The sequence below is a fragment of the Phacochoerus africanus genome, chromosome 1 (assembly GCF_016906955.1).
Source record: "Phacochoerus africanus isolate WHEZ1 chromosome 1, ROS_Pafr_v1, whole genome shotgun sequence".
NCBI classification, from domain to species: domain Eukaryota; kingdom Metazoa; phylum Chordata; class Mammalia; order Artiodactyla; family Suidae; genus Phacochoerus; species Phacochoerus africanus.
The window spans coordinates 84,600,076-84,614,478 of record NC_062544.1 but is presented as its reverse complement, the minus strand read 5'-3'; the positions used below and the strand labels follow the sequence as shown (position 1 = coordinate 84,614,478).

The 14,403-nt window shown below is 44.2% G+C and overlaps 1 protein-coding gene across 4 annotated transcripts in view; it reads right to left on the bottom strand.

The window, feature by feature from the left end:
* The window catches only part of PLCL2 (phospholipase C like 2), a 214,846-nt gene that overhangs the window by 48,718 nt on the left and 151,725 nt on the right, over positions 1-14,403 (bottom strand). For 3 of the 4 annotated variants that reach the window (XM_047768889.1, XM_047768911.1, XM_047768901.1), the window contains one exon: positions 1,449-1,524. The exons of the other annotated variant lie outside the window; for it this stretch is intronic. In XM_047768889.1, coding sequence (XP_047624845.1) covers positions 1,449-1,524 — 76 coding nt within the window. The remainder of the gene's footprint in view (positions 1-1,448; positions 1,525-14,403) is intronic. 4 annotated transcript variants of the gene reach the window in all.

Sequence of the window (14,403 nt, the reverse complement as noted above, 5' to 3'; positions counted from 1 at the left end):
GTAACAGCTCTAACAAGTACCTTATGTAAAAGTTCTTAAGTTTAATAAATAAAACATATTAAATGAATGAGAAGATATAATCATTTTTATATGATATTGGCAAAGTAGGTGGTCCAGTTTGCAGATGGCTTTACGTGAGAAGTTAGTAGTTTAGATTTGGTCAGCTACTGGAAGATTTTGTATAGGGTAGTGACGTGATAAAAATGGCATCTGAAGTAACTTGCCTTGGTTGTGGTTGTTAAGTCCCAGAAAGGACTAGAAGTAGAAAAATTATTTTGCTAGTAATATTTTGCTAAAAAGACGAGTAAAACAAGATGAGGATTTTTTTTGTCTGTTGATTAGCATTAATGTGCATATTCTTTAATAAACATCAAAAGAGCAATTGTCATATGTATCTCTGCCTTTAATCTATTTTAAACAAGTTCATTTCTGAGATAAGACATGACTTTTTGGGGGGTTTGGGAGCATGCCTGCATGTGGAAGTTCCTGGGCCAGGAATCCCACCTGACCCAAGCTGTTGCAGTGACAATACCATATCCTTAACCAGCTGCGCCACAAGGGAACTCCAAGAGATGACTTCTTTAAGGCTAGGTAATAGTTACAGTCTCTTGATCTTAAAGAACAGTAACAAAAACCCTAGAAGTAAAGGAGAGGTATTCTTATTTATGAATTCCAAATATTCTCCACATTAGAATCTTTCAAATTGACGTGCAATCAAAATTTGAAAACTGAAAAGAATTCCATTCTGCCTATTCTTATTACAACACAGAACACTTGATTTTTTTCGTTTTATCACAGCTAAAATTAATTAGATGGTTGTTTTACGTAAGTAGAATTTGATAATCTAGTATAACATTTGGTTGTGAAATGAATGAACTCATCAGCCTTTGAAAATGCCAGTGCATTAAAAATTCCAAGAGGTTGTAACTGGTGTTCATGCTCCTGCAGACACATTTTTTCTCTGCTCAGGCTGTACCTTTCAAGGTGTGTGCTATGGAGCCATGGTGGCAGCACAGGTAATGAGGAGGAAGAGATTAGAGCAAAGGGTCTCAGTCCTCACCTTAGAAAAGCTTAGGAACCTTTAACAGCTACGAACTCTTAAGCCATACCCTGGACCATGTCAATATATTTTAAAAGCTCCTCCCCACCTGAGTCTGTTATCCAAGGCTTGAGTATTAGCATTTTTCTTTAGCCATGAAAAAAATACTTTTTATATCAGATTTTCTTGATATAGCATCAAAAAGATGAAAGAGCTCAGGTGCAAGAGAGATGATGCTACTAATTTTTTTTTTTTTTTTTTTTGGCTGCAACCACAGCAAGCAGAAGTTCCTGGGCCAGGGACTGAACTCAAGCCACAACAGTGACAATGCCAGATCCTTAACCACTCTGCCACCAGGGAACTCCACTGCTAACTTTATTTGAAAGGGAAGAAACAGATTCTCACTCACCTGCCTTCTGACAGTGCACAATCTTTTCATACACTGCGTCCGCATTCTCAATCAATGCCTTGAGGGACTGGATCATCTGCAAAGGAAACATCCAGACACGAGGTCACACTGACAGCTGGACACCAGAGGGTCCACCCTCTTGTGCAGGGATCATTGGAGAACATGGCTGGGGGGATGCAGGGATGCACCCCCTTGTCTGAAGTCCTGCTACTCCAGTTCAAATGTATATGTGGAAAATGACAACGTCACACCTCCCCATACAGCAGCTCAAACCAGGCTGTGAGGAGGGTGTTCCCAGGTGGTTAGGCTTGTTCGGGACTGGATTTGAACCTTGAGCCAATACAGAACTGAGTCTGTCCCAGTGAGAAAAGCTCCAAATAAATAGCTGTACACATCCAATCTGTCCTTCATTTCAACAAAACCTCCTACTTCAGCTCATAGAAAGCTCCAGCACCTATACACCCACTCACTTCAGCCAAGGTGCCTTCATCTGAAAATCAGTTTAAAACTTACAAAGAGGATCAAAAAACAGCATTTATTTGACACATTACTAATGGCATCACTCAAACTAGTATCTTTAATGTTCCTATCAGTGACTTTAAAAAATCAATGTTGAGCTCTTATTCCAAATTCCATGTGCCTGTTTTAGGAAACAAGCTCCAATAAGTAAAAGGATCAGGATATAGCCGACCGATTATTTCACTCACCAAAATACTGGGAAAAGATCTGCCTGAAGTAAACTTTTTGGGCTCTAAAATCACTATGAAAAATGGGATAGCCAGATTCAGGTCTCACAACTCAAATGGATACAATTATGATCCTTGCCATAAGTGCAGACTCCACCTTTTTGTATTTAAATGTCTAGATATTTCACATTTTTTTTGTATTTCACAAATTCTATTACTTATCTCTTTTACATGACCATTCTATTACGTTTCCTTCTTAAAAAATTTTTACTGGAATATAGTTGACTTACAAAGTTGTGTTAATTTGGGGTGTACGGTGAAGTAAATCAGTTACACGTATACATATATCCATTCCTTCTCAGATCCTTTTCCCACTTAGGTTATTACACGGTATTGAGTAAATGTCCCATGCTATACAGTAGGTCCTTGTTTCCACCTATGTTATATATAGTAGTGTGTATATATCAATCCCAACCCCATAATTTATCCCTCCACCCACCATGTCTCCCCTTTTATAAACGTAAATTTAGTTTTGAAACCTCTGAGTCTGTTTCTGCTCTCTAAGTTCTACTGCAGCATTTCTATTAGATTCCACATATTAGTGATCTCATATGATATTTGTAGGACCATTCTATTTTAAATAACACATACCAATCCACCATTCTCCATTCCTTTAAGTTCTGCCTTGTTTTTCCTTATGGTATTTATCACAAACTGCCATAGTCATTATTTTACAGAAACGAAATATATGTGGGTTGGATTATTTATGTAACTCAAAGAACACCATATTTTATTAGTTATTCTTATTTAAACTAAAGCATAATCTACATGCCTCTTAAGAAGTACACCAGACTCTTACAATGAGTCACACAGCATTTATCAACTTCCACTGTTGTAAGAAAATTGTAGTAAACACCGTGAGGTTTGAGGGCCCCATTATGCCTTCGTTCACTATTCAGCGGAGGGCTCCCCGGGTCAGCCCTTGAGCAGGGGACACAGTGACCTACAAGACACGGACCCTGTCTTCAGGAAGTCCACAGCCTAGTGGTACTTTGGAATTCAGTATTTTCACGTTTGTTCTTCAAGACCTGAGTCATTCTTGTAAATTAAAATATTCTACTTTACAGCTTGACATACTGAGCAAGCAGTGATAAAAAATGAATAGCTAAGTACTCGATTGTACTGATATAAAGTCATTTGTACCGTTACGTAATTTGCATGCTGAAAAGGTTCATCTCGTCATCAGTAACCTTTTTCAGCTTTGAGGTTGAGCCAAACAAAATACATGAAGAAGCAAGGACTTCCAGCCAGGATGACGGCTGTCACAGCTCAGTATCAAAGAACTGGCCAGCCAGTCTGCCATCATTCAAATAGAGGGGGAAATAGCAATGAAACGAGGCTGGCCATGACACTAAAGGGCAAGATAAGAGTGGTAACAGAAAGAGGGCAAGGCAGGAGGACACCACAGCAGGATCAAGCCCAGGTTCACACATGCAGACAACCAGAGGGAAAAGGTGTCGGATAGATTCCCCAAGGAGGGTGGTGTGGGGGCTGAACGAGCACAGATCTACATGGGCTCCTGAGTTCTGCCACTGAGAACGAGATATCAAATTTCATGAAGACCTCATTTCCTACCTGCAAACCAAGTTCAACAAAAGAAATCATGAGGGTTCAGGAGGCTGTGGGGATTAGAGGAAAGGACACAGGTAGCGGCAACTTGCAAATGGCGATGTCGAAGTTGACGCCCCCTGACTCCTCCAGAGCACCTTCTAGACACCCAGAATTGGCTGAAAGAGGGTGCCTTCCTTTCCTATGCTTGCTGGCAATGTTTCACACGCCCATTACTGATACTAGTTCTGCTTGAAAACCCTGGTGTGATAAAGCCCAGAGAGACAAACCGCACTATCGTTCTTAGAAACATCTTGCAGTTTAGTCACTGAAGGTTAAGCAGGGCTGTACCTTTTAACCATGAAAGACATGCAAGGCTAAGGAAATGCAGGTCCACCTTGGGGGTCTGGAGAGGGACGCTCCTCTGTCCCTGGGCTCTGTGACACCTGGAGGACCAGCCCTTTACTCTGGGGACAATCAGGTACTGAGGCTCTGCGTGTGGGACCCTGAGCTTGATGCTGAGAATTCACAAAGAACAGAAGGACCTGGGACCATGAGCAAACAGGAATCACATAAGATGTGGCATTGTCACTGCCACCCACATGCTCCTGAGCCAGCACAGGGCAGTGGGAGAGTTCAACACCAAGTCCTTCTGTCATGAGGATAAAGGCGCCCCCTGACTTAGGTGCGGTATACAAATGATGCAAGTAAGGGATGCAAACACAGGGAGGAGCCAGTGCCCCAGGTTTAGAAGTAAACAGCAGCAGGCACCCGCAGAGCCTGTCAGAGGAGATTCCAGAGGGAGGCAGCCCAGGAGAAGGTGGGCACACAGGAAACAATCAACGGCACTGGGGTCTGGCAGGAAGAATCCCCCCACCACACGCCAGACCTCAGCAGAGATGATTCACACTGCACACCTGTCACTGAATGAACACAGCCCTCCCTATGGGAGAAGGAACTGCCAGTTGTCAACTTGTTATAGTTGTTAAGTCACATACTTAGAATTAAGTTCGTCTGTGGTAAATCATTTATAGTTCTTGTCCACAGCTTGAGTCCACTGATTCTCACCTCCTGCAGTCTTTGCCCGAGTTCTCCTTGAGTAAAGGGCCCAACTAGGTGTTGTTCAGGGAGCTCTCCAGGCTGAAGGTTCCTATTAAGAGCACTGGGTTCAAGGTCCAGCAGCAGAGAGGGCAGTGCCAGCCCAGGCTCCGCCCCCCCCACCGGCTGCTCTGAGGGCTGATGCCTGGCTCTCATTCAGTGACAACTGTGGCTTCAAGCATAGTGGACACGGGGGAGGAAGGGACCCTACAGGGGTGCTGTTAGATGGATGGGGCACCAGTCTCGGGCTGGGACTGTTGCTTTATAACAAGATAGGATTATAAATAGCACAAGTATTGGTTGACTGAGTCAAAATGAAAGTCATTCAACGCCTCCTCGGCATCAGGTATGCACTGGGTGTTCTCTGTGACCTCTGATGCTCACCAAGTCCATGCCAGGTGGGGGGTTGGGGTGCTGGTTTCACAGATGTGAACACTGTGGACACGGGAGGGAAGCCACGTTCCCAGGACCAGGTGGTTTGACAGGCAAAAGTCTGTAAGTAATCAACAGTGGACTGGCATCCATGTGACTCAAGGCCTCTGCTGTTAATGCAATAGGTCTTGCACTAGCCGGCAGCTACACCAGTGGAGGAGAGGAAAGCACATTCCAACCAGAGGGTGGATGGAAGCAGAAGGGAGTTTCCTAGCTCCTGACGGGTGCTACACACCGGGAGCAACATCTCAGCTACTGGCCTGGGCCCAGAAGTGTCTCTACTATACAGCACTTTGGGACAACATTTTTTAAATGAGAATAATACACCATTTACTTGGCCCCACTTAACAATTCATTATTTAAAAACAGCAATCGGAGTTCCCGTCGTAGCGCAGTGGTTAACGAATCCGACTAGGAACCATGAGGTTGCGGGTTCGGTCCCTGCCCTTGCTCAGTGGGTTAACGATCCGGCGTTGCCGTGAGCTGTGGTGTAGGTTGCAGACACGGCTCGGATCCCGCGTTGCTGTGGCTCTGGCGTAGGCCGGTGGCTATAGCTCCGATTGGACCCCTAGCCTGGGAACCTCCATATGCCGCGGGAGCGGCCCAAGAAATAGCAAAAAGACAAAAAAAACCAAAACAAAACAAAAAAAAACCCAGCAATCATTTATATTTAATGTGAAAACACTAGAACAAGTATCTTGGACTAGACAGAAGCAGATATGTGGGGAGTGACACATCGAGAGATGAGTCAAAGGGAAAAACTGCTTTAAGTTACCTTATTTCCTTTGTCTGCATTACATTAACATGTCAGTATAATGCAAGAACCAATTTTGTAAGCACTATCTGCATTAATGCAAGTGCATTCATTTCATCAAGTCCCATTAAATGCATAGGTATAAGTCTCAGCACCAAAATTAGACATCCCACTGCCGGCCCAGCAAACTGACCACGTGGATGGGCCCTCATACTGTGTATGAAGTAAACGCTGCTTTAATATAGCTGTTGCTAATGGATTTTACATTAGTGTCCAGTTACCAGCACCTCCTAAATTTCTGGAACTAATGCATTCAGAAAATCCATAGATTTAACATAGCCCAGAAACCCATTTTATGAATTTGATCAACTCTAAAACAAGGTTTTTGGTTTTTTTTCCTGTCTTTTTAGGGCCGTACCCACGGCACATGGGGGATCCCAGGCTAGGGGTCTAATCGGAGCTATAGCTGCTGGCCTACGCCAGATCCAAGCCATGTTTGCAACCTACAGGACAGCTCACGGCAATGCCAGATCCTTAACCCACTGAGCGAGGCCAGGGATCAAACCTCATGGTTCCTAGTCAGATTCATTTCCACTGTGCCACGACGGGAACTCCTAGGACAAGAAGTAGATAGATGGAATTCCTAAGATAAGGAGTAGATACAGGACTCACGTAGATGAAAACTAGGAAGTTTCAACAAAAGGCAAAGTAAAAATTAAAGTTCATATTTTATGAAGCTGGAAAGAAACCAGAAAGAAATGCCCTGTTTTGAAAGTAACTCCCCATGTTAGTATAAGGAAAACTTCTCTGTTCATAGATATCATTATGAGAAGAATTATTTCTATATTAATGTATTTTACATAACTATATTTCTGTATACCACTTCATTTTCTGTTTTTAAACTTCCCTATCAAGTAGGAATAGTCTGTTCTCAGAATAAGCAAGTCTATGGTTCTATGTTGTCAGGATCCTATGTCTGATTATAGACAATGTACCAAATCTTCTTTTACTGCAGGAACCCAAATTTTGATAGTTAAAAAAGGAATTTGCTAATCCTTTTAAGTCCTTGAGTGACACAAGTTTAATAATAACAAGAATAACATGGTCTCAGTTCTGGATTTTTTTTCCCCTTATCTTGTGCTGTCGCTCAGTTTCCAACTGAAAATGACTCCACTGAGTCCTCTTGAGGCTGCCCTCACTCTGACACATGGTTGCTGCCACTGCTTCGACTGTGGCCGTTTCCAGTGATTAAAAAGTCCCAGAAGTGCTGAAGTCATTGTAAAAGAGAGTGGCTAGATGGCAATAAAAAGTTTTGTTCTTTCATATGGATTCTGTGACTCTGTGACACACCACAGATAGATCTCCTTCCCAACTCAAATAATCAGGCATCGATCTCAAACTTGCCAATGGACTTACAAAAATGATACACCTCTCCTCCACCACCACCCCCCCAAACACCCCCGGAGCTCCAAGGCCATCTTGAGAGCCATACAAGCCTTTGTGGACAGTGAATGTCCAGGTGGCAGGTGTGGCTCAGGGGAGATCCTGGGAGGAATTGACCAAAGCAAGACTTGCCTCTTGAGGCCCCAGGGATGGATAACGAAGCAGTGCCTGTGAATCAAGGGTTGAGGTCTTCAGAAGACAAACCAGTTCAATCCAAAGCAGTATTTTCCCTCCAATCTGAACTATCTCTGTGGCAGTCTCTGAAGCTCAGTGTCACTGGAGGACTGTCACCTTTGTGCTACACAGCCCTACAAAGTGAGTCTATTCACCAAGACTGAGAACAGAATTAAAAATGAAATTCCTTCAGGAATCCGACACTCTGGTGCCTCTTTCTGCGCTCCTGGAAGTAACATCCTCTCTGAGTTAACAACGGTACTTCTGTTTTCAACACTTTACAATAATTATTACTGTGTGGGTGAAGAATTTTCAAATCAAATGTGGGAACTCTGGGATCCAGGACTTCAAAACTGAAATGCAGAGGTGAAACATTTTCTTTCATGAAAGCTTCCAAGTACAGCAAAACATCACAGAACTGAACTAATGGAAGAGAAACTGTTTATGAAGCTATTGTTGGAAATGACAACGTAGCTTTTCAATACCTGAAAGTAATATAAAAATCATACATCTGAACTGGGGCACAAAAGTTACATGGCTACAGGGGGTCTTTGCCCAGCTGAAGCTACAATTAAAACTGCACCCCCCCCCATCTGACACACACCGCTGAGTGGGTACCATCCAGGGGCCAAGGGACATCAGGCCATTAACAGCTGCAGTCATCATCCCTTCCAGCAAGGTCACTAGGAAAACACTTTCTAAATAACAAACCATTTCCAGAGTAACTCGTCCTAGTTTCCTCATGAAACCTCACTTCCACTTCCACATTTCTCACTATGCAAATAATAGGAAATCATTGGGGGAAAAATCTATAAAGGAGAAAAATGATAGAACTCTGCCAGAAAAAAAGGCAATACTGGATTGTTAGCAAATATGCAGCAAGGAGCATGTCAGGGTGCTGCTGCATACGGGACCCCCTGCCAATGTGACAGGAGGGGGCAGGATATAGATCCATGTGAAACATTGTTAGGCTCTCCAGTCATTTCCATGTGTGTTAGAGAAAAGTAGGGAATGAGCTTAGAGAAGGGCAAGATTGGATGGGATACAGAATTACAGTCGAGGTAGAATTTCAGGACTCTGAACAAACGGTAAGGGAGGAATGGGGGTTTGGATGTGATGGGGGGCAAGAAGTAGGCAGGATACAGAGAGGCTGGGAAAGAGAGAGGGGCTGCAGAGAGTCTTAGGGAAGGACAGGGCAGGACTAGGGGACCAATGTGCCCTGGGTGCAGAAGAGCCAAAAACAAAGAGGGTAAGGGGGACAGATGAGGAAACTATTGGAGTTCCTGTCATGGCTCAGTGGTTAACGAACCCAACTAGTATCCATGAGCATGGCAGTATGATCCCTAGCCTCACTCAGTGAGTTAAGGATCGGGCATTGTGTCTGTCATGTAGGTCGCAGACACGACTCGGATCCTGTGTTGCTGTGGCTGTGGTGTAGGACGGCAGCTGTAGCTCCTATTCGACCCCTAGCCTGGGAACCTCTTTATGCCATGGGTGCAGCCCTAAGAAGACAAAAACAAACAACACCATCACCAACAAAAGAAAATACTGCACCCAACAGCTATAAAGCTTTTCAAGGTTCGCAGCATGCCTCTAACGTGTTGACTCCTCAAGGATGTGGCCCTCTGCCCCAGCTGAGAGGAGGGGTTGGAGATGCACAAGGGTGTCTTTTGAGAATCTGCAGCAGCAGCTAGAAATTCTGGGAAAGCTTGGTTCTGGGGCTGGAAAATAGGGAGTTTTCTGCACCAAGGGAGCAGCTGAGATGAGGGAATGTCTGCATCTCCGGGGGAGGAATTTGAAAGATAAATGAGATGAAAACATCAGCATGATATTGAAGAATCACTCAAATGAATAAGCAGAGAGAACCAGTGTCAGAAAGGCAGAGGCATGGTCAGAGGGCAAGGAGCACGAGAATGTTGAGCATTGCCAGGGGTAGGAGGAGATTTCCTGGAAGGTCTACAGAGTTAGGAGCTCTGGATTTGGTCATCTGGTAATTTTGGTCAATGCAATCGAAGCACTGACAGTTCTGCTGTAATGTGACATACGTGTTCCTAAGAATCTCCCCACTGTGAAAAACTGTGTGATTAAATAATGCAAGGTTTGTGGGGAGAATGGGATTAGGGCACAACACTAGAAATTTTGCAGTGACACATTAAAAAAAGGCAGGAACAGGGAGTTCATGTCGTAGTGCAATGGAAATGAATCCAACTAGTATCCACGAGGATGAGGGTTTGATCCCTGGCCTCACTCAGTGGGTTAAGGATCTGGCATTGCCGTGAGCTGTGGTGTAGATCGCAGATGTGGCTCGAATCCGATGTTGTTGTGGCTGTGGCGTAGGCTTGGCAGCTGTAGCTCCGATTGGACCCTTAGCCTGGGAACCTCCATATGCCACAAGTTTGGCCCTAAAAAGCAAAAATTTAAAAAAAGGCAGGATTCGCCCCCCCCCCAAAAAAAGGCAGGAACAGAAAACAAGCAACAGCACAGTCCTGCAATGATTAAGGAAGACAAAAAACTTTGATGAGTGTGGCGTGTGGCACTTGACATTGAAAATGATCTGAAGTTTCTTGTGGAAGTGGGATGGGAAGGGCAGCAGCTCATGAGTCACTGTGAGTGGTGGAAAGAGGGGTCTGACACCTGAGGAGAGGTTGTAACTAAGATGTGGAGGGCACAGCTCACAACAGCCTTGGTGAACAGATGTAGCTGGCAGGTGTCTGAGGTGTGTGTAGCAAGGTCAGTTCACCCTGGGTAGTGCTCTGCCCTCACCTGTGTTTCTTGTGGTCAAAACTGTACGCAGACAAACACAAAATTCTTGTTAGGGTAAAGTTGTTCCCTAATGCACACAAATAATAACACACAAATAATAACACACAAACAAAGCTTCATTTTCAAAACAAGTTTTACAGCAGAACTGACTATAAAAGGGAGAGTATTTCAAAATCTATGCAATTTTATTGTGAAGTAGAGTTAAGCTCTCAACATCTATCAACTTCAACCTAAGTATGCTTGTGGCATCATACAAGCCTGCCTCAACACTGTACTCAATTATTTTAAACTATTTTAACAATCATTGCTTGTCAGAGAAGAGATGCTGTATAAATCTGGAGCAAATCCTGAATTATGAGTGACCCAGGGTCCACATTCTAGAGAAGTCAAGAATCCTTCTAGCTTCTACATATGCTCTTAATTGGTCATAAAGTTCACTGCAGGGCTAGCGTGGTACATACCTAAGGGTGATGAATGGAGCTCTCCTGCCACTTAACTTTTATCTAAGCACTGCTATAATCTGAGTATCTCACTCACTACATTTCAGATCAAATCCCATAAAATTACATCCCCTAGAATCTGTAGGTACCTGGCTGAATTTTCACAATCCACGTCTCTATCTACCACTTAGCACTCTAAATCAGTTTAGAACTATATTCACAGGCTCAGAAACGGCTGCATTTCCTAGTAATGCAGTTTTAATTAAACCGTAGTTCCCGAAGTGAATTACCATGTCCATATACAAGCAAAGAGACACTATGCTTATTATTAGACAGATAGCAATATAGATCTTGGCCGTACTCACCTAAACAACCATTTGGATTCAGTATAAAATTCATGGAAATAAACAGTATCATGTAGTCAAAACAACCAAAGTACTCCCCTTGGTTCTTACTTTCTCTTGGTTCTTACTTACTCTTGGTTCTTACTTTCTAGGAGTTGTTCTGGTGCCCACTGCACTTGGGATGGACCCAAGTTTACACTGTGGGTATTTCTAAGAGGCACTTCCAGCTTTAGCCACTAGAAGTCCTTAGTAATACACATTTGTCAGGCTGGAGGCAGGAGAAGGGAGCGAAGATGAGAGAAAACACCACAAAGAGGAAACAGAAGGGGGGAAAGGCACTACATGGAGGAATAAAAGTAAAAAAGACCAAATCAAAGAGCCAGGGCTTAGAGGAAATAAAACAGCGAATGCACCAGGGTGACTAACCTTATCAAAAACCATCCTTTAAACCAGATAAGAAATTTTTATTTCATGAAGACAAGTGAATAAACAATGAAGCCACAACCAAGCTTTTATGCAAAAGGAATTCATTCGTAGTTCTAGGTTAACTGAGACTTAGCATGACTAGACGTCTCCATATTTTCCCAAACATATTTAAATATGACCTGGTGAAGCTCTGTAGTGCAGAATAGCTTAAGGAATATAGAAGAAGGCTCTGGAAAAGCCAGGAGTTCCAATAAACCAAGAGATGAGTTATGAAGTCAACATACAGCTTTTAAACGTTTGTCCTACTATAAGTTGTTGCCAAAGTTTTGGAATTTCTGAATAGTTTTCGTTTCAGAGGTACACAGAATTTCAAAAAGTTGAATTTTGGGTTTGCTCTTGTACTGCTTCTGCTCCTGTACAATGCAATATTCAAAGAAAACAGAAACTGTTGAAAATTGAAAAAAACAGAACCCAAACTACCCTAAAAAGGAACTCCAATGAAACCATAAATCTATCCAGAAAAACTCTACAATAACTCCTATCAGTTCATGAAAAATACATCATGCAGTGCTTTTCTGTGTGGAGGGCAGGTAGATAGTAAGTTCACACGCACTCAAATTAGAATAATCCTCTTATGTCTCTATTTTATGATCAACCTCACATGATCAGAAGCCTCGTTAGGGAAGAACTCGGGGTGTCACATATCATTTGGCACATGATTAGCATGGGAAGCCTTATTTAACATCCTCACACTGAACAGGCTACTTCCCAGCACATGATGAATTGGTCTGCACCACAGTGACCTCAAGGATGCACACACAAACCCTATCCTCTCTGGGGCCTTTGTCACTGTCGCCTCTCGACTCTGAGTGCTTCTCTGATTTTCTAAATAATCATGATGTGCTTTACATGACGCCCTCACACTATCTCGGCATGAGATGTAAGTGCGCCTGGCGCTCTAATATCCTGTCACGAGAGCAGGAAGGGTATGAGCATGCAGGACTGAACTGCCGGGAAAGGAACTTCCGTCTGGGCCTGTGGACAGCCAGGGCCATCCAGTGGGGATGCAGGCTACAGCTGGCCATGCACTTCTGCCTCCAATATATGTCTGGGAGGTGGGAAAGAAGGGCCAGGGCACCACTGTGACTCCCTCGGTCTTGAGGGTTTTTAAGATAAGGAGTTTGGGATGCAGGGGAGTGTCTCCCAGAACCGGTGAGAATTTTAAAGCTAGACTGAGCATCCCTGTGGGAAGAAAAGGGAACTCAAGCTCCTTACAGCCAATTACTCAGCGAGCAAGCTACTTCCGGAGACTGTAGTAGGAACTTCTGGATGCTATATATTACTTTCAAGTCACCAAGGACCGTTTAGTTTTGACATGCTCGTTTAAACTATTATTACCAAATTAATTAAATTTCAAAAGATACAATTTGAATTAAACAGAGTACCACGTTTATTACCATCTACTTATATCAAGTCTTTTCTCCAAGGGGGATCAAGGTGATTTAGAAACTCCTAATTAACAGACAATAATCCAATCATACTCTTACTGTAAGGTGTCATTAGTTTCTCTCAGGTCTGTGTTAGCTAAGTATAGATGTTAGTTAACAGAGAAAAGCAACTGGAGATTCCTGTGTAATGAAGAGCAATATTTTTGAGCACAGTGAAGAGTCTACAGTACTCCGGACTAGCATAGCTAGAAGAGCAAGAACCAGTTGACCGGCTACTACAACATTTACGGTACAAACCCAAGTGTCCTTTCTGGTGTTGACCACAGAACTCATGTGCTCCTCCATCTTCCCCTTTCCCAGGAAAGAGGCAACTGCCCTAGTAAGGTGGTGGGAAGCCTAACCTTCTGCTTTTCACTTTGCAACTTTCCACCTGCCTTTATGAAGTGGAGTAACCCTGTCTTCATAAACAGCAAAGCTGCTGCTCTCAGGTTTGAGTGATGCTAAAATATACATAGACAGGTCTTATAGCATTGAGGGCTGCCTCGTGCTAGCCTCTGAAAACCCACACTGATGTGACGGGGACTACTGTTTATGCTCTGGGCCAGTTACATGCGATCTCAGCCCCTCTGAGGCGGCGAGATTGTGCCAATTTTACAGATGAAGTGATGTGCCTCGTCACAGAGTAGGCACTAGAGCAGGGACTTCCCACCCTCAGGGCCCGTGTTCTTTGCTTGCACAGCCCTCCTACCCCCCCCCCCGCCCCCGCCAACTCACCTGCTTCCCACGTGCTGGGAGGGTCCTCCTTCCTCCCCCAGCAGCTAGTCCCAGTGTATCTAGGCAAGAATGATACTATGCACATGTGCTCACACCCATGCACACCTGCCTGGGTCTGTGTGAACTCACAGCTGTGCTCAATGAGATGTGTCCTTGGCCAAACACACCAGGACACATCTTGCGTCAGGCACTGGGAGTGCCCTGGGAGTCGGTTTTTGGTGGCAGGCGAGAGGACCAGGACAAAGACTTGCACATAAACCCACAGCCCATGGGTATGTGTGCGGGGTCTGGGTTTCGCCCCTCAGGAGCACAGGAGTGTGGGGAGCATCGGGGCTAGCAAGTGCTGGAGATGGGGGGTGGGTGTTGAGGGAGGATGGTTGTCCAGCATTCAGGAGCCCTGCCCACCTACCAGCTCATGCAGCAGGCAGCTTCTGAGCAGGCTATGGAAAATCATAAAATACTGCAGTTTACTGGTGAACCATGTCCCCACCTACAGGGGCTTCCCAGAATCAAGCCGCTCTCCTGCCTGGCCTCCTCCTCTCTCCTCCATTCCTCACTCAGCTGT